General features: G+C 36.7%; 2 protein-coding genes across 3 annotated transcripts in view; one reads left to right on the forward strand and one right to left on the reverse strand.

Moving 5' to 3' along the window:
- The window catches only part of LOC119780150 (zinc transporter ZIP11-like), a 241,477-nt gene extending 236,921 nt beyond the window's left edge, over nucleotides 1-4,556 (reverse strand). For both annotated transcript variants that reach the window (XM_038280061.1, XM_038280060.1), the window contains exon 1: nucleotides 4,451-4,556. The gene's annotated coding sequence lies outside the window, so the exon portion shown is untranslated. The remainder of the gene's footprint in view (nucleotides 1-4,450) is intronic.
- Nucleotides 4,557-23,563: 19,007 nt separating this feature from the next.
- Nucleotides 23,564-25,475, forward strand: LOC119780153 (somatostatin receptor type 2). The gene has a single exon (XM_038280065.1). The coding sequence runs from the start codon at nucleotides 23,957-23,959 to the stop codon at nucleotides 24,971-24,973; it is 1,017 nt and encodes a 338-aa protein (XP_038135993.1). The 5' UTR covers nucleotides 23,564-23,956; the 3' UTR covers nucleotides 24,974-25,475.
- Nucleotides 25,476-26,455: the final 980 nt, after the last annotated feature.

A 26,455-nucleotide genomic window follows, 5' to 3' on the forward strand; every position in this document is an offset into this window, starting at 1 on the left:
ACAGTAGGTTGAAGATAAGAACAATACAGCTTTGGCAGTTTGGTCAGCAAACATACAGATTATACTTGGATGTGGAGACAATGGTTCAGTTCTCTCAGGCCCAGGGTAGAGGGGGAGGCCCTGAACCAGCCCACTGCATTTATGAACTATTTTTATATCTTATTTTTCTAAAAATGTTCTGCAAATAAATACTGCTTTAAAATATTTTCCTATTATTACTTTGTATTATCCACTGCAGTATTAGGGAAGTACCCCCACCTGTCATTTCTTCACAATGGTTATGCAGCCTCTTTAGAGTTCATCAAGCTGCAGGTAAAAACAGTAAAACACAGAAGATAAATGTTCCCCTCCTTCGTGCGTCAGGCAGAGGCTCCTTCACACTAAACACAGAAACACTACAGCCGCTTTCACCTGAGAAATGCGCCACCGGAGCAGCTTAACTCTGGTTTCCTCTAACCTGGATAAAGTCGACTTTCTGCCCAGGCGGTAACAGCTTAGTGCTCTGATGGAGCAAAACACTTAGCAGTTTCTGTCAAGAATTTGTTGTTTTTCTTGCTAGATGAAGTTATAATTAAGACCGGACCAACAGGTATCGTGGAGAAGTTGCCATGTTTGAATTTGAGCAATGTGGCTACCAGGCGTGTCTACAGCTGCATCAGGCAGGTTCTGCTGTCAAGATGAATAAATAATCCTGCTGTACAGGCTCAACACGAAAATTCTGATTACAACATTTTTTGCCCAAATCTAAACATTTCACAAAAGCAGAAGTCTATAAATGGGATAAATTGCAAGTGAAGCGTGTATGAAAAGCCAAATGTGCCACATATTCATTAAATTAATAAGTGGCAAGTTTTCTATTTGCAAATGTTAAAATATCAATGTTACTTATGAAGCACGATTACGCGAATTAATACATTTTTATCCAAAATAAATAAATTATTTGTACATTTTAAGGCATGCCCTCATTCAAAGATTGATAAATCAAGACTGTGAATATACTATATACAATTACATATATTAATATATCTCAAAACTTCCTATAAGACATCTTTGCATTGATGTTAATAAAAGCTTTTAAAACATCTAAAAACTTTTGATTCTATTTAAGTTAACTACAGATACTTAGTAAAAACACATCTGACACAGCTAAAGCTTTAAAATATAACTAAGGTCAATGCAAAAAGTTTTTTACCCAAAAAATAAACTGTTCTTCTCCACAAATTATTTAGCTACCCATCGTCAAGTAATCTTTGCCACCAAACTAACTGCACTAAATCTATTTTAACTTTATTTGGCTAACCTGACTAATAAGATTTTTTTCCCCTTCTATTTTGAGAATAAAGTCATAACATTATGAGAATAAAGTCGTAAAATTACAAGAATAAAGTCGCAACGAGAATAGTCATAAAATTACCAGAATAAACTTGTAAAATTACAAGAATAAAGTCGTAAAATTATCAGAATAAAGTTGTAATATTAAGAGAATGAAGACGTAACATTACAAGAATAAAATCGTAACATTACAAGAATAGTCATAAAATTACCAGAATAAAGTCATAAAATTACAAGAATAAAGTCGTAAAATTACAAGAATAAAGTTGTAATATTAAGAGAATAAAGACGTAACATTACAAGAATAAAATCGTAATATTACGAGAATAGTCATAAAATTACCAGAATAAAGTCGTAAAATTACAAGAATAAAGTTGTAATATTAAGAGAATAAAGACGTAACATTACAAGAATAAAATCGTAACATTACGAGAATACTCATAAAATTACCAGGATAAAGTCGTAAAATTACAAGAATAAAATCGTAACATTACGAGAATAGTCATAAAATTACGAGAATAAAGTAATATTAGGAGAATAAAGTCCTAAAAACAAGAAAGAAGCACTTTCTTCCCTAAAATGAGGAATGTTGAGCATTATGTGAAGTTATACTTTGGCTCTGGTTTCACAAATAAGGAAATCTTTTAACAAACTAGAATCAAATTGGGCAGGATGCCAAAGTGGACTCAGGTTGCTGATTGGTGGAGCTGATCTGCCGTCATCTGCTGGTCGCAGATTGAAGCTTTCTTTCTGAAAAGGGTTGTGGTATGATGAATTCATTCGCGTAATGTTGCAACTTTATTCGCGTAATGTTACGACTTCCTTCTCGTAGTGTTACGACTTCCTTCTCGAAATGTTACGACTTCCTTCTCGTAGTGTTACGACTCCTTCTCAAAATGTTACGACTTCTTTCTCGTAGGGCTGGGTGATAATTCAATAACGATATATATCGATCGATAGACGTGTGGCGCAATAGAAAAAAAGAGAGTCGATAAAAGTTGGATAAAGAAACACAGTTTTCCTTCCTTCTCATTGTAGCCTAGCATGTAGGTTTATGATAGTCACTACTTCCTCCCAACCAATCGCAATCGCGGACCCAGGCACGCCGTCACCAAGCGCCGCCCTCTCAAACCACAACACAGAGCACATGAAGATGTTGCAGCAAGGAGAGGCGGAGGAAATTGTTCCAAAGAAGGGTTTTTGTAGTTCGCCAGTTTGGCAGTATTTCGGTCATGGCAAGTCGGACAAAAAACAAACCACAGTCATCTGTAAAATGTATAGGGAACCAGTGAAAACGAAGTCTGATAACATAACTTTTTTTTTTTTTATCATCTCAGCCGCTCACACCCGCAGGAGTATGAGCTGTGTAGGCCCCTGGGCGGCTCTGCATCGCCTCCGAGGAATCTTTGGGAATTACGGAAAAATATATATATATTTTCAGTTCTGGGCAGTTTCCCACGTAGTTCTAACAATTGAGAGAAAAATGCTGTTCTTTATTAAAATTAAATCATTTAGCAATATCATAAAATGTCCAGGCAGAGCTGCACATAAAATATGGTTTCAGATCTTTTCAATAATTATCGATATCGATCAATATGCATTTTTTTTTATCGATAAGCTTTTTTTCTATATCGCCCAGCCCTACCTTCTCGTAATGTTACGACTTCCTTCTCGTAATTTTAGAATCAGAATCAATTTTATTGCCAAGTAGGTTTGCACTTACAAGGAATTTGACTTGGTGTTGTTGGTGCAGACAAAAAACAAAATAAGATAGAATATATATATATATATATATATATATATATATATATACACACACAGAAGCTATATACACACAGTAGACTGTGCGTTAATGTAACACAGAAATCCTGAATGGGGGACAGAAACATTGTCCAGTGTCACGGGCGGCTCTTGGCCTTGTTGATAAGGCCGGTAGCAGATGGGAAAAAACTGTTTTTGTGACGGGATGTTCTGGTCCTGATGGACCGCAGCCTCCTGCCAGAGGGAAGTGACTGAAATAATCTGTGACTGGGGTGCGAGGGGTCAGCCACAATTTTCCCTGCACGCCTCAGGAATCTCCCATGTCCTGGAGAGATGGGAGATTGCAGCCAATCACCTTCTCTGTCAGCGTCATCAACAGACCTGTTGGCTGTCGACTTCCTTCTCGAAATGTTACGACTTCTTTCTCGAAATGTTACGACTTCATTCTCGAAATAGAAGAAAAATAATCTCTTGCCTGCCCCTAATACTCTGTTGCATAAAGCAAAGTACTTTTAATTCATTTAATTTTTATATTCATTGTAATTTAATAGGATGCAGGTTTTGAACGTATAGACCTAAATAAAATAAATATATTGCACACATGACAATATGATTGTTTTAGTATCTGAATGAAGTGTGAAACGCCCTAAAAAAAAAAAAAGACATGAACCAATAAACCGAATGACAAAAATAACTAAAAATGTTCAACTATGTCAGATGTCACAGGGTAGAAATGCAAGCAAAAACAGCTAATATAAAGTTTAATTGTGACACCGCTGCAAACTTACATGAAAAAGGAGATTCTAACTAACAATATGTAGAAGATAACAAAAGCCAGATTCTTTATTAAACCTTTTCCGAAAACATACACAAATTTTCATCTGGCAGTAGCTGTGAAAGCTGCTTTCATTAGTGAGTAGTGAAAACAGCTGTGTTTATTTGCCAACATAAATATAGGCTGTGGTTAAATGCTGGGATGGAGGGCTGTCATTTTCACTTTAAAGCTTAAATGACTTCTCTTAGTCATTCATTCGTTGCTGCTCCGTGAGTCGCTTTAATGTGTCTGAAAACATCAAACCTCTTCCAATTAAAACCTCTCAGCTTTACCTTAGTTTACTTCCAGCCCTGAACAATAACCCAAAAACGCTAAAGGCTTCTGATTGTTATCCAGGATGTTCCAATGAGAAGCTCTCGAACATTTATAATTTCTAACTCTTACAGAACAATAAAACATGCATGTTTTATAATATCACTATTTTTAATTACGTGAAACAATGTCTTTAGTTCGGCCAGGTTTCATTTCTTGGACCATTAATCTAAACGGCAGTTTTTAAACGATAAAGTCGGCTTTACTCACTTTCTACCTGTAGCTGTGTGGACTCCTCTGTATTTACTTCCTGTTTCCTAGTACACGTGTCTATGACGTTAAAGCCCTGCCCATACTGGCAGCCGATTGGCCATTCTGTTTGACAGACAGCGCTGCTGCTCCTCACCTAAAACTCGCTGAAAAAGGAAAATATAAGCACAGAGAAGAGATGGTAGTCACACAAATCAATTAAATTCCATAACATAAAAACTTTGTTGTAGTTTATAACGAATTAGAACTCTTCCATCCAAATTTTGCAACTGAAATCAAGACTGAGCAGGGACTACTTTTCATTCAATCTCTTAAATCACAATTTAGTGAATCGTCCCCTTAGGTTGATCTTTTTAGCTGAAAATAGTATTTCACCTAAATAAATTCAGTTTAATTAGTTTAAACTTCAGCACATAGTCTTTATGTGTTGATGCCTAAAGGCACTGAGTTGCTGCCCTGTGATTGGGTGATTGGCTTTACTCTGTTCACAAACAAGTATTAAGTATCCAGGAAGTGAATATAGATGCTTTGCTGTAGCAAAATCCATCAAATCAAGAATAGTTTCATTCATAAAGCATCTAATCTAAACAATCCTGTAATAAATATTTAATTACCTAATTTCTAAGCATTACTAGATACTTTTCAAACAGCATTTTTAAAAGGTAAAGTGCACATTCTGCTCAGCTTTCTGGCTCCAGGAAAGGTAATTATATCATGGACGTTTGATTTAAAATAAAATCTCTAAAGACACAAAAAATGACATCAGTGAAATCATAGATGTTTTTAACCTTTTCTGTAATTCTTTAAATAACTTCAAGCATTACAGCATAACGGCTGTGTTTGCTTGATTTAATAACAAAAAATCAAAACAGAAACACCTTAATATTATGACAGATATTTACATACATAAATACATTTTCTTTATTTTGATGAAAACATATTTGAGGAAAGGGATAAGATGTGTCAACAGATTTGATCCCATTATATTATATGAATTGGAGCAAATTGTATTTGCTACTGGCAGTTTGAGAGTTACCATAAAACAGGGGTCACCAACTTTTTTAAGGATGAGGGCTACTTGATGGGAAGGGCCACCAATGCTGACCTATGAACTGGAGAGATCCGCATTCATCTAAACCTAATTCATAATAAACAGATCTTTATTGCATTTAATTTCTAATTTTCCTTTTTGATAGTGCCAATTTTAATTCTGTATTAATGCTCTATAAATGATTTAAAAAAGAAAAGCAACAGAATAAAAATTAGTTTAAAACTAAGATGTTACTTTTTCCGTAGGCTGAGGGCCCCACATGTAGTCCTGGAGGGCCCCTTGGTGCTAAGCCACGGAGATGGAGGTAATGATGGAAATTATTATTAAAGAAATAACAACAATGGTAATATTGAATATTGTTTACAGTGCAATTTACCTATGAATCTCAAACTGATACAAACAAATGTAAGAAAAGAAAAAAGAAAAAATTTTACTGACAAAAAAGGTCGGTTTAAAAGATATCAATTATAAACCCAGGAAAGATGTTTTTCTTGCTCATCTGGACTCTGAATCAAAAAGAAGAAACCACATTTAGATTTACAGCTTGATTTACCTTGACTAGCTCCTCACAGCACCTACTTAACCCATAACAGTTATTAAAAACAAATGGGCTTTTTGAAAAGCCTGTAAAAGAACATTAGGGAGGAAAAAGAAACCTCTTATGTGATTTGCACATTAAGGCAAAGTCCTTTTACAGTCTCTGGGATGGTTGTTCTATGGTGGCTGTTAATATTCTGTTTTGTTTTTTTTTTCTTAAATTTTACATGCTGCTATACTTGAATTGAGCCATAGTGTTTCTAATTTTGGCTTAATTGCATACAAATATGTTTGTTGCTGCTCTAATTTGTCACAAACTTTATTCAACTATTTTTTATTTAAAAAATGCAAATACATTCATTCCTTCCCTCTTCGTTGTCTGTGTTAAGGATAGGCTCTCTGTGTCTACAGTATATGCTCTATCTGTCCAGTTCTTTTTCCTGAAAAGAGACACTCAGGACAAACTCTTTAAATACCATTTAATAACTTATATGTATTAAATAACCATGAGACCTGACAACAGACTTTGATAGAAATTGAAATCTTACTCAGATCCAGGGGCGTTGCTAGGCACAAAGCTTTACTGGGGCACTGGCCCCCTACCGCATATGCCCCTCCTTCCATACACAAATACATACAAGCACACTGCCCAACCCTGATACATTCCTACCAAAAATTACAAATTGAGATATTAATGAGTGTAAGAGCATATTTGTTTCAACAAACATGAACATTTTCAACATTGCAGCTATGAAAAATAAGACATCACCAACCATGATGAATAAAAAGTTTCCTTATACACATTCTGAAGTAATCATTAATTCCTATTTTAGAGTTTTAGTTCAGTGGAAATTTTAACTCAAACTGAACAAATTTTTTCTTTTATTTTTTGAGCATTAAAGTGTACCTCCTATTTTTCATTTTTACAAAGCGGTCAATCACTGGTGTAATGTGGTACAAAGAAAAAACAAAACAGAAACAGCAACCAGAAAGTAGAACTCGTATTACAATGCATTATGATAAAGATACAACCAAAAATAAAGTAAATTCTCTCTTAAAGTTCCATCATCCATCATCCCTGCCTATTATGTCAGAGCCGCATATCTGCAGCAGGTTATGGGCAAAAGGCGGGTGCACCCTGGATAGGTCCCCAGACCGTCGCAGCGCAACATAGATAGAGACACACAGGGACCTACAACCATGCACACACACTCACCTCAGAAAAATTTGGACAAACCAATTAACCTAACAGTCATGTTTTTGGACTGTGGGATCTGCAGAGAACCCAGGCATGCATAGGGAGAACATGCAAACTAACTTCAGATAGTTTTAATTACTTTTGTAAACTTTTATTACAGTTTCAAATAATGTTCACTTTTTTTGTTAGGTCTAGTTTTTATTTCTATTTTAGTAAAAAAAATATTTTTAAATTATAGTTATTATCATTTTATTCAAATTAGTTAACAATAATAGCAGGTAGCAACTATAGAGGAGCTACAGAAATGAAAAACCCGGTTGAATCTGTCTGATGACACGACAGAGAGATCAACCTGGAATCACAGGCTGGTGTTTCTCCATTTATGTCCAACTTTGGGATTTCTTTCAGCACTATGATCAGTTGTGCTTTTTCTAAAGTGGCTATAAATGGCGTTGGCTTTACTGTTAAAAAGTCATAAAAGGTCCAATTAACAGTTTCCTCTGAATGTCATGTTTTGTTGTGGAGTTCAAACAGGCTTGATAACAACAATTTTATATATAGAAGGTGAAAATTTCTTTGTTTAAAAGCACTAACAATGTGAACATGCAACAAAAGAGCCTGATCAACCCTGGCTTTGACAAAAACATCAAGTCAACAGTGAAGAGTAGAGACAAGAAACTAAAGAGGACTGAAGGGAACTACAGAGACATGATCCATGTCAATCAGATCACAAAACGTAGTGAAGCTTAGTGGGGACCTTACTGAAAAAAGGAATATGATTAATCAAGATATAACTGAACACAAAAGGAATAATGCTAAACAAAGAGTCAAATGTAAGAAAATGTAAATTAGTTATAATTTAAAATTAATACAAAAACAGCAGAGAAAAGGCATAACCAAGTGGACAAAAACAACAAATCAAGGATAATCATCTAAGCCATTTAGGGTGTCATATTAAATGACTAAAAGGGAATCTGTTCCAGATTCTCCTTACCAGTCAAAATATGATATGGGTCACAGACTATGGTGTAACACCGTCCAGCTGGGATAAACAGTAAAAACAGGCCAAGTTTTACTTTTTTTAAAACCTCTCAAACTGTCATTTAAAGCTTTGAATGGTTTCTCCACAACTTCAACAAGCACATGTTTACAATAAAATAAAACTGAGCTTTTTCTCAGAAACTCAGGGCTTTTATCTGCTATTTTAGATGGGGCTCTGTCGACTTGCTCACGGTTTTCCTACGGTGCATCACACAGCTTCTAAAAACTGTTTTTAAGCATGTGTTAAATGGCCAGGTAAAAATTATAAAATAGAAATAAATAAGATCTTTTACAGCACTTTATTGGTTAAAGGGCCTCTTTTTCCTAATCAGACTGAACTGGAACTGTTTAAAATGAAACTAATTAACTTCATAGGGGTCATAGAATGATTATATAGGGTATTTGGTGCTGGTCCTTAAGGTCTCTGAATAGGGTGTGTAACATTGGTTGGGCTGAAAATGGCATATTTGCTGTTCTATGAGCCCTAATGCAAGTTAAAAGCCCTAGAATGAAACGACAGGTTTTCTTCCTTTTATGGTATGCTGATGAATATTTAGATAAGCTGTGCGCTGATTGGTTGGTTTACAACGAGTGAAGCTGCTGAGCAAAGACGCATCATAGCAGCAAGCACTCACTCACTGAAACATCGAATTTCTTGATATGGTAGTGTGACCAGACGTCCTTTTCTCATACATGTCCTACTTTTCATAAGTAAACAAATGTCCGGGAGGAATTTCAAAATCGTCCGGGATTTTGGTTGACTACAGTGCAACTCTTGGTCGAAACACACCAGGCTGACTGAGCTGTCAGCTCCTTGGCTGGTCCCCCGGCGGATGGAAACCTTGGAAGCTCCCAGCGGATGGGGGCAGGGAGCCAGCGGGGGACAGAGCGACCAACCAGACGAGCTCCTTCAGCAGAAGACTCCTCCTACCCAGATGCACCACAGAGCGCCACAGGAAATCATTCCTACTATATAACGCCTCCCTCAAGTGATTCAGCACCCCCCCGTAATTGACATTTATGCACTATTTTTGCACGCCACGTATCACTTTACTTGGATTTATCACTTTACTTGGATTTTCACTTTATTTGGATTTAGTTTTTACATATACATAGATATACGTACAGATATACATACAGAATAGCTATATGTGTATATATTTTATCTCTTTTTATTCTTATTTTTTATCTTTATTATATTGTATAGTTGGATGTGTGTATATATCATATAGAACTGTAACTGGAGTGTGTAACAAAAGTAATTTCCCTCTGGGATTATTAAAGTATTTCTGATTCTGAATTCCAAAGGTAGCCTTAACGGCCCCCAGCGCCCCTCCTCCGGCTGAGGATGGGTGGCTGAGGTCCAGACCAGTCAGCGGCCCTGCAGACACTTCATACACACACCCCACCCCCCTACACTGGGCCAGTGAACCAGTGGGCTGGTCTGTATGTCAATTTCAGGGCATGACAAAAGTACAGGCCAGAACCATTTAAGTCAACCATAAGGCAAGATTCCAGAGTTAACGTCAAAGTCGCCTGTTTTATGGTGGAAGTCTTGAATCTTGAGATTTGCAGAGAAGGGAGGTGTTCATGTGGTTTGAACTTCTCTGTATGTCCATTTCACCCACTGAACTATTGTTATTCATCTATGACAATGGAAATTCGGTTTTGCATTCTATGACCCCTTTAATAAACACAAATCTGGTGGGAATCAGCATTAGGAGTATCAGTGTTACATAAAAACGGCATCGGTTATGGTGTTCTCTTTAAAAAAGTAGTCGAACTAATTATTTCTCCAGTTTCAGCAGCGTCATTGAGTTACTTACAATATAACATAGTTGTTACAACTTAATCAAGGGACTTTTTATAAGCGCACCCTCTAATGCTGTAGCAATGGTGGAGCCATACTGAGGGGCAGCCCAAAACTAAAACCAGTTCGCCGTCAATCAACTCCTATTATATTGTTCCTACAGAAAAAAGTACAACCATGTGTTTTTGTTTTTTTTTCCAAATAAACCATTCAAGACAACTATTAAAGTCCTTCCTAATGAATTTACACACATATTTAATATTTATGTTATCTGTTGTTGAGGGGAGTGTCGGCGTAGTGGTTAGGAATCCTGAGGTTCTGAGTTCAATCCCGAACCTCCCATAGACTGTTACTCTGGGTCTCTGTGAAAGACACTTAAGATTTTGCTATAATTTGGGACTTTGTAGACGCATGTAAACAAAGGTATTAGCAGAATTTTGGTGCATTTGTTCCAACATCCCATTATGCATCTGAAAACATTATGTCATATTCAATGCTCCTCACCCCATGTTATATAAATGTAATATGTATATATAAATATACATATTTATATATACACACACACCTATACATATATTTTTATATATATAAATACACACATAAAGTATGTTGACATTTTTATAAAGACTAAAAAACAACTGCATCTAATTCAGTCACATTCGATTTTGAAAAAAATGAAATACTTAAATCCATAAAATCACAATGATTTCAGAATTTTGGTTGAAACAAACAAAGCTTTGTAAAACATTATAAGGTCCATCAGAATAATCAGATATGTCTGTCTAACAATTAATTTGTTATTGTAACGAAAAACATTTTAATAAGAATGGTATTTTATATAGGTTGAACAGACTTTCATGTCTGTTGTCTGCAATGGAATATGTCGCAGTTAATTAAATCCTCAGAAGTCACATATTTGCATTTTCTTTTTCGTTAGATAATCTAGACTGCAAGAGTTAAGCACTTATAATTATATCTTTACTCTATTCTGTGTTTAAGGAATGGATCTAAGTTGTTTATATCTATTTAAGCCTGCATGTTTATATTGAGACATACAGCAAGGCAATGATGATTCCACAGAAACAGACGATTTTTTTCTTTTAACCTGATGCTTACAGAAAACCATTTTTTTCCAGTTCATCTCACAGGGAATTCCTGGCTATCTTGACCTTTGACCTATCGACTAATTCAGTATGTATTAGGGCTTTTTTTTCTCAAACGGCTTTTCCTTTTTCTAAAACATGGAATCTCCTCTGAGGGGCCAAAGTTCAGGTCTCATTCCACATCTGATTTAAATTACTCTAATAGCTCACTTATTGGCCAGGTTGTTTTATGCAACATACCACACATACCAGCCAATTAACAGGACCGTGTTTGGAACTATTTGTTTTCCTTTATAAAAAACCCAAGATAGAATTTAAAAAGAACATAAATATCTAAAGCATGTGTGTTGTTTCCAAAGAAAGACGACTCATGTTTTTTTTAGAGAAAACATACATTTTTGAGTGCTGATTATTTGGTCTCCTGGGGCTTTAAAGAAAAACACACACAGAGCTGTATGCCTTCTGCCAAAATTTTCAGACAGTTAAAGCAACTTTCCTGCCCCAAGTGGGTCTTAATATCTGATCAATAATGCATTAGTGCAGTGCAATTAAAGATCAGAGGGGTCAGAATAAAGGAAATAAAAAATAAAGTAAAAAAAAAAAAATCTGATAAATAAAAAAAAGTAAAGGTGACATTTTTAATTGTTACTTTGAACAGAATTTAACACTGAAATAAAATGAGGTGTTTATGCATCCATGTTATACATTGACTTTTTAAATAAAGAAATATATATGTAAAAAAAAATAGAAAATGTTTATATTTTAAAATCTAGAGTTTTTTTTTTAAGTAGAGAACAAAAATTGTTCAGTTTGTTATAAAGGCAATTTCCTGATTCAGGTATTTTAGAAAATATCTGAACTGACTGTATTTTTTTTTTTTTTTTTTTGTTATGGCTTAATGAGAGCAGTGGGCTTTATGCTGCCCTGCAAGGCTTTAAACCTGGGTTTGAATGGAGACAAAGCCATTCTAAAGCACATATCAAGGTGCTCATTCTGAGCCTGGATCCATATTTATTTTTGATTCTGTTCATGGTGGAGAATCCTGCTTCACAGCAGCAGGTTGAGCCAAACATACTCTAAATTTTCAGGGTCATCTTTGAGCACCATTTCACTTTTCTTTCACCAGTTCACCACAGTTCTTCCAGCAGTCCACACTTTCTCTGCTCTCTTTTTCTCATCATCTTCTCCTTGTTTCCCATCACCCGGCTTTCCAAAGGTTTGCCTTCTGTGTCTTAAAGTAGCAGCAGTAGCAACCCAGACTGACAGCAGCTCATTGGTTAATTTGGATCACGTGCAGCCTGGTGCCCGACGCTCTGGAGGGCTTTACCATATTAACAGGAGAAGCAGCGCAAGTGAAGTTAGACACTGTCATTGGACAACATGCGGTAATTTGTAAATGTTTTAAATCAGGTTGGGTCCGGATTAGCCAGCAGGTGGGTCTAGATCCGGACCCTGGTCTGCTAATCTGTGAGCTCTGCATTAGTGTGTTGTTTTTTCCCCCCAACATTTAACACCAGTAAATGTGCACAGACTGGAATAAACCCTTCGATAGTTCCATTTGGTGTTTCATTTATATGATTCATAGGAAAGTTGTATGCATGATTTGATTGAACTGATCCAGTGAGGTGCTTTTGTAGGACATGTGTTTATAAATGAAGCCATAGCAAAAAATTAATTCAGATTCTTATCAGCCTCACCTGGACCACCTGCGATGTCTCTTGTTGAAGCTTCAGCCAATCAACATTGGGACTACACCTCCTTCAAGGCCAATCATATTTCAAGATCCCCTTCATTTACCTCTCCAGAGAACTTTCATACTCCTCCTCCTCCCTCACTCACTTACTATTCTAAGTCCCACTCCCCCTCTGGGTCCTAAGGCGTATGACTACTCTAATAGTTTTCCTAGAGCACTTATCCAAGGCATGTCAATTTTCAGCATCAAAGTCTTCTGCAATGGCCTGAGCGCCAAATAACTTATTTCATTTATGTCAATAAAACTTTTCTAACTGCAGCTTTTCTCTGTGTGAATGTTTCCATTTTTAATAAGCAATATAAATAAAATCTTAGTGTAAGTTAATTTTTCTCCTGGTAACTGTTGCCTTTTGCACAGTTAATAAAGATATCTTTCTCCCTCTTTAAGAAATGTTGTGTTACCTTTAAAACTGTAAGTCTTGGCTTATCACAATAGTGTGTCTCCTTATAGCTCATTGGTCCTGATATAACTGCTCAGAGGAGTCCCTAAAATTTGTATTGAAGTAAAAGTAGACCTTCTTCAGCATTGTTTTACTAATGTATAAGCTATAAATCGCAATCCATACAAAAATAAATAAATCAAATAAAAGAAAAAGATATTTGGTTGGTAGCCAATCATATTCCAGAATACATTTTTACAAACTTTATATTTTATATGTCATTAAACAGATAAGTATATAATGTTCTGTATCTGTTCTTCAATTATAAAGACTAAAATAAATATGTAAATAAGAAAACAACCACACAAAAAAAATCAAGCAGAAGTTAGACTGCTGCTAATATTTTTTTACATAAAAATGTAAAAAAAACTTACAGTAGGTCATGAATATGTTTTTATATATATATTGGGGCGAAGCTGCCTGAGGACCCGAGTGCAGAGATGAGTGAAGCAGAGATTAGTTCTTGTTGATTTAATAGGGCAACTGAGGCAGACATCCAAAAATGCAAAAATAACAAAATATAAAGAACCAAAAAACATCAGGGAAAACTCACGTGGAGAGCCAGAGTCGAGGAAGCAAAAAACAACAACAACAAGGAACTAGCACTATATAAGGGGAACAGAACAATGGAGTATGTAAGGGGAACAGAACAATGGATGGGCTAATGAGCTGAATAAGGAGCAGTTGTGAATTGAACTAACTAGAAGGAAGCATAGGGTAAAGGAAACAAGCACAAAGGTGCAACAGAGAGTAACTAAAGACTGTTCGAATATAATGGAAAATAAAGTAAAAAAAACAAAACAGAACAACTGATAACTGGAAAACTAAAAAATCAGAGTCCCAAATAGAGACAACCATGACAGTTACATAGCAACATCAAAGCTTGCATAAAAGCAAAAATATTTTTGTTTAACGCAAGCTTATTATTCATTGAGTTACTCAGGATGAGTATCTGAGCCAAACATTTAGCTTGAGGAAGAGTAGGCATATACTTGATAATATTAGTAAAGTACAGGTGCTATAAAACTAGTAAATTTGCTTTTGAAACTTTGCTAAATTAAATCTAACTGATTCAGTGTAGCAAGTTAGTGCCCACCTTAAAGAACCGATGTCAATAGGTCATATTTGTACGAAAGCCTCGTCAAACTTTCTCAAATGTTGTTGAAGGAGTTATTTCTCTCTTTCTTCTTTTAGATATAATGACTAAAGTCCCTGCTAATATAAAACTTCTTAAATGGTACAAAAACAACATTTATTTTATTTTCTTCCATACATTGGACTTTTCACAAGGTTAAAAAGTTCCAGTTTGGCCTTACCTGACCAGAGCTCATGTTCTCTACTTGTTTGCTTTTTCCCCAGATAGCTTGTGGAAAACTGTAACTTTGATGTATTTCAGTCAATGATCCTTTAAGGTCAGCGTGTACCTAGTTTTTACTCAGGTAACAGATTCTTTCACCTTAGCTGTGGATGCAAGGTTAAAGTGAAGCTCTAGGCTGCTTCTCTGAACATTGATATTCTTGCCTGGTCTGTCTTGGTCAGTTTAATGTTGTGCCATACTGCCTAATAGTGGACTGTGAAATATTAATAAATCAATGCTGTTTTCTATATCAAGGTTACTATATGTAAACTTTTTTGAAAGCCACATTTTGTTTGACAATTATGCAGGAGTTAACATGGAAATCATTATGAGGTCCGCTAAAGTGTGCCAGTATCATGTTACAAAATGTGGGAAGGGATTTTGAAGAGTTTTATAAAGTTTACAAATAGTTTCTATAAGAAGAAGGAAGGTTTTCATACAGAGATGTTAAACATCGGATGGGTTTCTGTTCTCATGCATCATCCTTATTGTTAATTTGCTTTTAAACAGTCTTTTAAAAATGTCCAACCATTAGTAGAACTGAAATACTGAAAGAAACATGCAGATGAATTCACCAGTGAGGCAATATTGTTGCTGGGAAACAAAAGAAAGATGAAAAAAAAAACACAATTTACTAAAAAAAAAAAATAAACCAAATATTTTTAATCAAGGAAAAATGCTGTTTACATTTCCGAAGACATTTTTTTTTTTACTGACACAGTGATCTTATGAAATCTGTTTTGTCAGAGCTTCAACAGTGGTGCATGGCCGAGGCTTTGCTGTAATGATTATTTTACTGCATGCAGGCTGCAGATGGCTTCTGTCTTTAATTTCAGCTGTTTTTTGTTTTAGAAATACCAGAAGCAATACTTTGCAAAAGGATTGTTTGGCCTTTTTGGTCTAAACCTAAACATCTCAAAGCACTTGAAGGGACCACCATGAAGCTAAACCCAGATATAGAAATTCAGGTCAACTGATGCTTATTTTGTATGACTTAGGAGGATATGATTTTTCCTTGAGGGCGTATTTTTAAGTTTGACATCCACCAGAGTTGTGAGAACGTTTCAAGTAAAATTAAAGATTCCCAGAGGAGAAATCCTCTGGTGACGCCCTGCTTTGCTCTATCACTTTCAGTTGCTGACATTTTAAAATTAGAATGAGTCACTTTGATAAGCTACTACAGGGTCAAATGTATTTTAAGCACATGTTCTGGATCTAAAGAAGTAACTGTTATCATTTTGAAATATTGTCTTTTACATGATGCAATTAGCCGTTATTTAAAGGTCAGAATTTTGCCTTTTCACCACATTTCAGGAAAACTGTTATTTTTCATCATTATGTTTTCAGTTTGATTAAAGTATGTTTGAAAGGAAACCGTCAGATCAACCAAACATAATATATCAAATATCAGCAGTTATTGTCAGCCATGATAATTATGTGAACATTACTAGATGCTAGTTGAAGGTGCTGGTGAAGAAAAGTTTTCCCCTGTTTGCAGTCTTAGAAGACTTTTTATAAAAACACAAGCTTGCTACTATCAAGTATGTATGTAAATTATATAACACCATCACTAACCCCCTGTAGTTCATTGAAGATGAAATATCAATGTGGCATTAGTGTGATTTGAATAATACGTGAGATGGACTAACTAAACGCACGTACATGTGTGAAGTGTAGATTCTATTTTAGCCAAAATGGGAGAAGTTTGTCATCTTATTGGCCCTGAATGCTGTACATACATACCTTTGTCCAATGCACCAACAGGAACATTTCACGTAGTGTTAACTAAACTAAATAAACTAAAAATAGAAATGCAACAAAATGCTCGCTATAATGGTTTGTCCTTAAAGAGTCTGGAGCAAATTTAAGGTGAATGGGGAGCATTTGCAGTTAGCATTGCGTTAATTGTGACAATAACACTGATTTAGTTTTTTTCTGCTTGTGTGTTGCATCTTGCCTATTATGAGGAGATGGATAACGACGATGGTTTACAGATGGATGATGACTGACCCAGGATCGGGGACTATTGAACTACAATCCATCTAACAGCCGCTGCAAGAATGCTGAAGGCGTGAACCCATGTTCCTGTGTTCATGCTTTTGAAGGCCCCTGAATGTAAAAGAACTATATTTTAGATTTTTTTCAACAGAAAAGAAGAAAATACAGCATCAATTATTCTTGTGTTTAGTAAATATAATCCTGATTATTGTAACATGCAATTTTTCTGCATTATAATCTGTATTACTGTCTTATTATTTTCCATGGTAAACTATACATCGTTTAGAGGACATGGGAATCAGACTACAGACTGACTGACTTACTTTTTTCCTTATTCCTTTTCATTTTACCTAGCCTTATACGCTGACGACTAAGTTCAAATAATTTGAAATGTTTTTTTGAATAGTTATCCTTCACATATTATGGTCAAGATGCGATTTGTGCTACGGCTGACGCTGAAGGGAAGGATGGATGTCCGGGGGCGCATGTGTCGATGGGATAGTTTCCTCTTGAAAGAGTTAGACATGAAAGAGTAAGAAGCCAACAGGATGAATAAGAGGTTTTGCAAACGATTTTCTTTCTTTGAGGGTTCAGGAATCTTGATACTCAGTAATAGTTAGTTAATGGTGTCATTTGAAGATTTATACTCAGTAATGGTTAATTAAAGATTTCATTTAAACGTTTATATCTCCAAACTTACACCCATATCAGGCTGTGTCAGTAACATTAGAATTTTGTTTTTACATTTAAACCTCCCACACACGTAAGTGCGCTTAGTTGCGTAGTATTTACATCACCATGTAACATCACATTAGTGTTTCATTTGCAATGAACCAAGGTGGGAATATACAAGCAATTATGCTGCCTTATATACAGTAGCCTTATTCGTGGCCGTATACTTACTTTATGTTTAAGATACTTATTTCATTCAGCAAATTTTGTTATTTTGTATTAAAGTGAATTGCTAGATAATAATTTGTTTTCCATTTGTTGATGTCACTCACAAATATGCATCTAATTCAATGCTGATTTGAGTCAAACAGCAAAAAAAAAATATTTCACAAACAAACGGGGGCTAAAAAAATCACCACGCCAGGAGGGGTAAAGGCGTGACCTGTCCCTTTCTTTTTCTTAGGGAGTTGGCAGCCCTACAATCAATTATGCTTCCAATCCTCTTTGAGAATTTAGTTTGCTCATTGCTCATAGAAACAATGCTAACCAGATTTAAGAGAAGCAGTTTGGCTTTTATATCCTGGCTGTGAAATGGTGAACCAGATCTTCATCCTTGTTTGACCTCAAGAGGCATCTGTTTCTTCCAGTCTGCACATATTTTCTGGATAAAGAGAAGGCCTTAGATCATTTTGGCTGAGAGATTTTGCCGGAGCACTGGCTTGCTACTAAGGTCTTACTGTTACTTGCAGAGGTTCAGATTCCCAACACAATTTCAAAGGCATTCAGGGCTGCCTTTTGTCCCTGATCCCGTTAGTTATGTTTATGGACTGCAGCTCACAGTGTGGTCATGAAGACCGTGCCTGGTTTGAGAAATTGGAGAAGTTTACCTCTGCATTTAACCCATCCCCTTGGTGAGCAGTGGGCTGCCATCATGGGGCGCCCAGGGAGCAGTGTGGGGTTGAGGGTCTTTCTCAGAGACCCAGGCCGTTTCTCAACATGTGTGTGCATTCTCCTGTGCTCGTGAAACGTCATCAACCTGAGCCCTAGTACTTTTCCAAATTCACAAGAACAGCAGACAGAGAACAGACAAAGTCCCAGCATGCATTCGAGCAGACTTGTCCCTTCTTGAGATTGACAGCTGTCCCAGCATGCACTGCAGCAACAGCAGCTTTCAATGGAGCGCTCACAGAGCTAAGAGTATTACGTTAAAGATTTATGTTGCTGTTGTTCAATAAAAGTATGTTTTATGGCCCTTTTCCTGATTTAATGCATAATAACAAATATTTTTTCCGAAGTTGAGAGGACCGCAACAATCAGCAGAGCTCCAATGGTAAGCGTGTGTGAAGTAACGCTGGCTCTGATGGTGATTTTTTTTTGTTTTGTTTGACAAAATGTGCAGTTGATTTATGTTTATCTGACTGAGTTAATCATTATTGCCATGTGGCGACATCATGAGTACACTTCTGTTACAATTGACCCATATTTATGCTGTGTGCTCCAGTTCTCCCCTAAGTCCATGCTTTTCTGTGTTTTTCTCAAGAACATACTTGGCAATGTACGAGTCCGTACTCACGTTCTAGTGAATAGAGAAACAGCCCAGTGTAGCAGCCTGTGGGAGTGGGGCTCAAACTCAGAACGTCAGGATTCCAAGCTCTATGCCCTAAACACTAGGCTGCCACACCCCCATCAGGATCAGGATGTCATTCCAGCTTTTTGTAGCTGCTCCTCTTTCTCAGTTTGAGATTCAGACACTCTTAGTCTGAGGTTTTGGTTTTTTAACTGGAGAAAAAGGTGAAATGCTCCCAGTAGCTCAGGAATGGTAGGATGGAGCCGAAAATGGATAGACAGCTGTTTCCTCCAGGTGCTGCTCCAGACATGTTATGTATATTTAAGCCAGTTTTAGATTTAAGAGTTTATGTCTATGTTTCAACTATTACCTATGGTCATTGGACATTCAACAGGACTTAAAGATACTGAATATAAGTGGCTAAATTAAACTTCCTTTATATGGCGGCCAGGCTTAGACTTGTCTAGCTAGGAACAGAGATGAGGATCTTTAAGAATGAGTTAGACTGTTGTTTGTTAGAGGGGTCTTTGTTTTCCCAGCTGAAGTGGTTACCCCTGTGACCCTATCAGATAAATAAGACATTGGATGAGTGAGTGTTTCATGAGAGGTGAAAATTGTTCTTGTTTGCGGAATGTGGATCTTTTTTAAAAGCTTTATCAAAGGGGAATTTCTTTTAGTTATTTGGTTTAGACATGGCGAAAAACATTTTAGACATGCTGATAAAGTAGCCGGCTTCATGCATCTTCTTTGCAGATCTTTTTTACGGGATTTTTCCTCTTCTGTTTTTGCTTTGAATTTAATTTTTAATTCAGTTTATTTATATTATCAATCAGATCATACATTCAGATAGGTACCGGTAAAAAAGTTTTCTATCTAAGGAAATCTGACTGATTGCATCGAGTGATTGACTTTGCTCGATTCGCTCCTCCTGTATGTCCTCAATCTTTTTCCATTAAACTTCAAAAGAGTCCTGTGAAAGAAAAACAAACCTTAGAAAGAATCTTTAGCCTTGCACCAGCTTTGCTATCCTCATTATATGTTTCCTTTTAACTTTACCTCTGTTCTTAAAGCTTATATATTTGGCCCATGGGTATTCTAGTGTTTTTAAGATTAACTAGTTTGTACATTCATAGGGGCATTGAAAAGCCCTCACCATAAACATGGTGGTAAGATATGTAATTGTTTCAATATGGGCATAAATAAACCAAAGGTCCTAACTGGAATCCAATAAATTTTACCTTTTTTTGTACAACACAGAACAGATATTTGTGTTTCTGATCATCAAAATCTTCCACTGGTTGTAAATCATCAGATCCCAAACTAAGCAAAGTTTTCAGAGCTCCTTAACTGGACATGTGGGAAAGCAAGATTAGTTACTTGATACACGATATGTGATTAGAGGTTTTCCTAGAAGTCTCTTTTTCGATGAACAGAGTGGTAGAGCTCACCTTGGTCACCAGCCACTGCTAAACTGCCCTGGGGCACTCTGTGCCAGGGTTCAATTCAGTTCATTTATATAGTGCATAACATATCACCTAAAGGCACTTTACATTTTACAAAGACAATTCAACCAGATCATACAACCAGATTTGTTAAAAGTGTTTTATCTAAGAAAAACCAGCTGATTTCATCGACTGATTGACTCCCTCACAACAGGTATGCTTGTAGCGACAGTGGAGAGGAAAACTCACTTTTAACAGGAAGAAACTTGTTATATGGTTCATGCTCTAATCTCCGGCTGCTCTTTTCTGAACACCAAAACACTGCCTCACCTCATCACCTCATCTCAGAAAGCGACCCTGATTCAGCTCCTGGACTCTCTGAACTTGGAGTATTTATGGATTATTTATTTTTACCTATTTCCATGTGATCCTTCAAAAATTAACAACAATTTGTTAGAGTTTTATTTTGACAGAATCCAAAGCAACAAATAATTGTAAAGTAAAATAAAATGCTGCATGTTTTCTTTTTTACCTTATCTTACAAATACAAATCTGACATGTGGAACATATACTTTTACTCAAACATCCACAGATTAAAGTCTAATAAAGCCATTCCATTCTGAGGTCATGTATTCATAAGGGCCTCTCTGAATGCAAATTAATGCAAATTAGTGTAAGTATAAATACAACATCATCATCATCTTTATTTATATAGTGTTTTAAAACAGCTACAGTTGAAAAAAAATGCTGAACATAGCTATAAATAATAAATACAGTAAAGGAATAAAATACACCATAAAAATTAAATAAGACTCTAATAAGAAAACTAAATAAACAAAGTTGCAAGAACTACGTCCTGCCAGTGTTTAAAGTGAGTGAATAAAAGGAAGTCTTTAGCCATGTTTTACCATTCGGCAGGGAAGGACCCTTCCTAATGTGCAACGGGAGGCTATTCCATAAAGGAGGAGCAGCAATAGAGGAGGCTCTGGCCCCTCTGAACTTTCTCTTAAACCTCAGTACCTGCAGGAGCTGCTGTTTTGCTGACCTGAGGGAACAAGGAGGCAAATAGGGTTGAAGAAGCTGAAAGAGGTAAGATGAGGCAAGGTTATTTAGGCACTTAAGAATAAAGATAAGAGATTTTAAAATCAACTCAGAAATGCACAGTCAGCCAGTGGAGTGGCAGGACAAGAGTGACGTAATCATGCGTTTTGCACCAGCTGTAAGTGAAACAGCAACTGACACGACCCAAGATGGAGTCTGTTAACAGTAATCCAATCGAGATTAAATAAAAACATGGATAACTGTTTCAATGGGTTGCCATGAAAGAAAGGGTTTTGGTTGTCAGTTGTCTTAACTGATAAAAGCAAGATCTGACAACTGCTCCAATTTGCTTTCCCAATTCAAAATCACTCTCCACCTTAAAATTGAAGTCCTTGACGGTTGATTTAAAATGGTGTCATGGGTCCTGGGTCTATAGTAGTGGAGTCACAAGGGCCCTTTCAAACACTTTCCTTCTGGTTAAAAGGTTCAGAGACAGCCAGGCTTTAATGTAATTTAAACAGTTCAATAAATATTTCACTTAGGAAAACCCTCTCCCTGCTTTCGGGGCAAATATATTTGGCAGTCATCAGCATAAAAATGGAAATCAATCCCGTGTCTTCTCAGTATTGAACCAAGTGGCAGCAAAAACAGAGAAAAGAGCAGGGGCCCTAAATTTCAGCCTTTTGAGACCCTGTAGGACAGAGATTTGTGAGGGCCTCAGTTTCGAGATGATGTACAAAAAGGTTTGTTGCGAAAAACAAACTTTAACAAGCACTCTGACAATAACTACTTGACACGGTGGTGGCAGCATCGTGATGTGGGAGCCACAATGAAGTGGATTATTTTGAAACATTCTAATCTAAACCTAATAAGGACTGGTGAATTTCACATCTAAAAATTGTTTGTGTGTTAAGAGGGCATGATTAGGTCTACATATATTCTTGGGCAAATGTTAAAAAGTGCAAACTGTTAACATTTGAAGAAACTAAACTATCCAAACATGATATTTTCCAAAACATGAGAAGAGCTGAGTCTTTCGTATTACGAAACATTGAGACATACTTTCCAAAAGGCTATTAGTTGTTCTTGCAGCAAGAAGGGATTCTATTAAGTACTGGCTTGGTGGCTGAGTCAATGCATTAACAACAAAACATTTATGCCTTTGTAAATTCTATGCAAAACAAGATGACTTTTCAACACCTATCAAAGAATGTTTGTAAATAGTGTTGGCTTGCCCTAGAAACATGCACCACTTTCTGTTGGTCAACTTAATTACCTTTCAATTGCATATTTTGTGTTTTTAACTTGGTAGAATTTGAAAAAGTGTTGTGAATACTATTTAAAGGCCTCATTTGGTGACTAGTGTGAGTGCCAGAGGGATAGATTGAAGAACCAGTTTCAGCAGAGTTGATGTCAGAATGTTCTGAAGGATTATTTTGCAAACATTGTGTATTTCAATGATGCATGTTAAAGCAACAACATTATGTGCATCATCCCTCATCAAGTTCTTATTTTCCACAATCCTTCTTGGTGTTTCTCTACTCTTCAGTGTTTTACTTTCTTTTCTCTCCTCTATTTCTTCATCTCCTATTGAAACTTCCCATCCTTTTGTCTCTTAAAAAAGATAAACAAGGTAGGAGGGTACAGGGACAATAGAATGAGTTCAGGAGAAGAGAATAGCCTTCTATGTCAAATGTCAAAAAACAAAGGCTTTGAGAAAACTAGAAAGAAAATGCTTTTCTTTCCTGTTGGCAGATTTGTTCAGTGCATGCCATATGGGTGGGCGGCTAGTGCAAAGAGATAGTGTTTTTATCTGTTTAGGTTTAGTTGCACGACCTATCACTGAACTGTGAGGCAGAGAAGAAGCAGGAGGTGAAGGGTGGGGAAACAGATCTGATGGTGGAAAAGGAGGATAAACAGAAAATAACAGTGATAGAAGAGATAGCAGAGACAAAGTTATGAAAACAAGAGACCAACGGAAGGTGTTTGCAAGGGTTTATCTTGGAAATGCCAATACAGTGAGCCATGGAGTTCATCACATTTGTTGGAGGCTGGTGAACGAGAGGAGGGAGGTACATGGGAGGGCGTCTCACACATGGAGAAGTTGACACGCTCCTCACACACTGAGGCTGCAAGAGATATAAAGGGGCTCTCAAGGAAAACAAGCATTCAGGCAAGCCTCTGAGTCTTCTCCACCCTGCTTCTGAGAGTGTTTGGGAGGAAACTCACTCTGGTATCAGATAGATAACTTTTTCTTGTCAGAGAACCAAAGGGAGTGTGACAGACTGGATACTGAGAATAGATAGGAGGAACCAGTAGCCAGAGATCGTGATTGATTTTAAGAGTTTTCACTTGAGTTCTTTACCTATTTCCCTTCAAGAACTTTTGCCATCAGAGAGAAAACTCCACATGAAGACAACTTTTTGTTTCTTCTCCTTCTCTCATCTGTTTTTATACTCTTTCCTCAGCCAGTCTCTAAACAAGGACCTGGGTCACCATGGAAGCATCTACTCCTACTCATCAGGACAGCAATCATTCATTTTTGGAGGAGCATTTTCACTTTGAGAAAAACATTGACTCCTTTGGCATTACTCTGGCTTTTCTCTATCTTGTGGTCTGTATTGTGGGACTGGCTGGGAACTGCCTCGTTATAACTGCAATTTTGAAGCTGGACAAAATGTCATCCTCCACAACAGTGTATCTTTTTAACCTGGCTTTGGCAGATGGACTATTTATGGTTGGTCTACCCTTTATTGCCAGCCAGTTCTTTCAGGAATGGGTTTTTGGGAACATGGCATGCAAAGTGGTCATGTTCCTGGATGGCATCAACCAGTTCACCAGTGTTTTCTGCCTCACAGCGATAAGCATCGACCGCTACATGGCACTCACCAATCCTCTTCGGTTTGCATCTTGGAGAACTCCTCGCTGTGCCAAGGTCGTCTCTATGACCCTGTGGTTTTTATCCTTCCTCACCATTCTGCCAATGGCTTATCATTTCACTGCGCATCATGGCTTGTGCTCTCCAGACTTTCCTACAGATACATGGTCGCTTGGCGTCCTCTCCTACACCTTCGTCATTGGTTTTGCCTTACCGTATTCGATGATGACAATCTCCTACACAGCTATGCTGGTCTCCCTGTGGTCCAAGCATAATCACTGCTCCTCGCCAAACGACGAAGGCCGTAGACTCGAGAAACAGATAACTAAAATGGTTGTGGCAGTGGTGGTGGTGTTCGGCATATGCTGGCTTCCATTTTACTTTGTTAACTTTCTCTCCTGGAGCCAAAAAACGTTCTTCTTTACTTATGCCAGGGCTTATGAATTAGTAGTCTTGTTGTCTTATTCATGGAGCTGCGCCAACCCCATCCTCTATGCCTGTCTCTCAGACACCTTTAGGAACCACTTCCGTACCTTGCTCTGTCCTGGAGTGAAATCCTCCTCTAGCATGCAGTCCAGTGTGGACCGAAATGACCCAAATGTCACTTGTGTACTTGATGTCAGTCCTCTAGCCTGAGCAACAAGTAGGCCCACTGATATGTAATTTCTCAGGCATTGTGTGATAATTTGACAATTCTGTAAATAAATCAACCAGTATGAATACTTTTGATACAAAGTTGACAATCCTGACTAATCTAGATCCTGTTTACCTTATGTTCATTGCATGAAAGAATCCCATTTTCTTTGCCCTAAGGAGCTTGTACAGATTTCACTACTGCCTTGAGTCTTTTTATTGGACTTTGTTTTTTTAAAGAAGTTAAATATCTTTATTTCTCCTTGTATAAAGTCTTTTGATCATTCTCCTGTTAGTATTGCATTGTGTCTGAAGAGTATTTTAATATCATGATCATAATGAGGCAAATTCAAAAGATGTTTGATGTAAAATAAAATGTAAAAATGTTTACCAACTTAAATAATCTTTTAAATATTTTTCTCAGCATTCTTTGTGTATTGATTTGCATGAATTTGAAAAGTAAACATGTACCACCTCCTTGGTCTTATACAGTAAACGTCTTGTTATTTTAGAACTTAAAACGCTCTCCTCTGTGTTTTGCTTCTTTGACAAAATGTTGCACCAAAAAAAAGGAAAAAAGATTGAGTGTAAACAGAAGCAGGGGTCATCCACCTTTGGGTTTGCATGAGCACAGCTGCACATAAACAAACCAATGGCTTTGGCAAAACTGCCTTAACTGGATTATATTCCTCTGGTGGAGAGTTTACAGTAGGGATGGTACCAAATGAGGAACAAAGTGTGTGAACTCCATTTTCTCATATACTAACGTTCCCACACTAAAATCTCCCACAATCTCTGGGATATACTCTGTGATACACTTACGGAAGAGTGCAGAGTTATATATTGCTTCATGACATGGGTGGCTAATAGATAATCCGCTATAAAGCATAATAGTAACAATAATAAATGTAGTATAATATAAAGTTTGAGTTTGGTCTTCAATTAAGATGAAATATCCTGCTGCTACATATATTAGATAAAACTTATTTATAATTAATGATCTCAATGCAGCATACATACATCTACAATAACCTATCTGATTTTTTCTTGCTTTTTTTTTATTTGCTTGATTTATGTTGTTTGTGGTCTCGCCCATTGAATGCTGGAGATAGGCACCAGCACCCCTCGCGACGCCACTCGGGACAAGCGTGTAAGAAAATGGATGGATGGATGGATGGATGGATTGATGGATGGATGGATGGATGGATGGATGGATGGATGGATGTTGTTTGTGGTGTTTTATGGAAAGTGTGAATAAAAGAAAATTGTATGAAAGGGCAAACTGAATTTGAATATTATTATTCATACTTTAGTTATCACTTAACAAAAGTTGATTAAACTTAAAAATGATGTTATCATTTTTGAATTAAAAAAAAAAGTTTTTTTGCAAATGCTACACTGGAAAGATATTCACACCCTTTCAGGTTTTGCCAATAATTTTTAAAGTTTATATCATAAACTTCTTAGATTTTTGTCACCCTGATA

This window comes from Cyprinodon tularosa, unplaced genomic scaffold (genome assembly GCF_016077235.1).
Source record: "Cyprinodon tularosa strain WSP-4 unplaced genomic scaffold, ASM1607723v1 ctg156, whole genome shotgun sequence".
In the NCBI taxonomy this organism is placed as follows: domain Eukaryota; kingdom Metazoa; phylum Chordata; class Actinopteri; order Cyprinodontiformes; family Cyprinodontidae; genus Cyprinodon; species Cyprinodon tularosa.

Bases quoted from the DNA above. Each gene is read 5' to 3' on its own strand.
- LOC119780153 (XM_038280065.1), top strand. From the start codon at position 23,957: ATGGAAGCATCTACTCCTACTCATCAGGACAGCAATCATTCATTTTTG.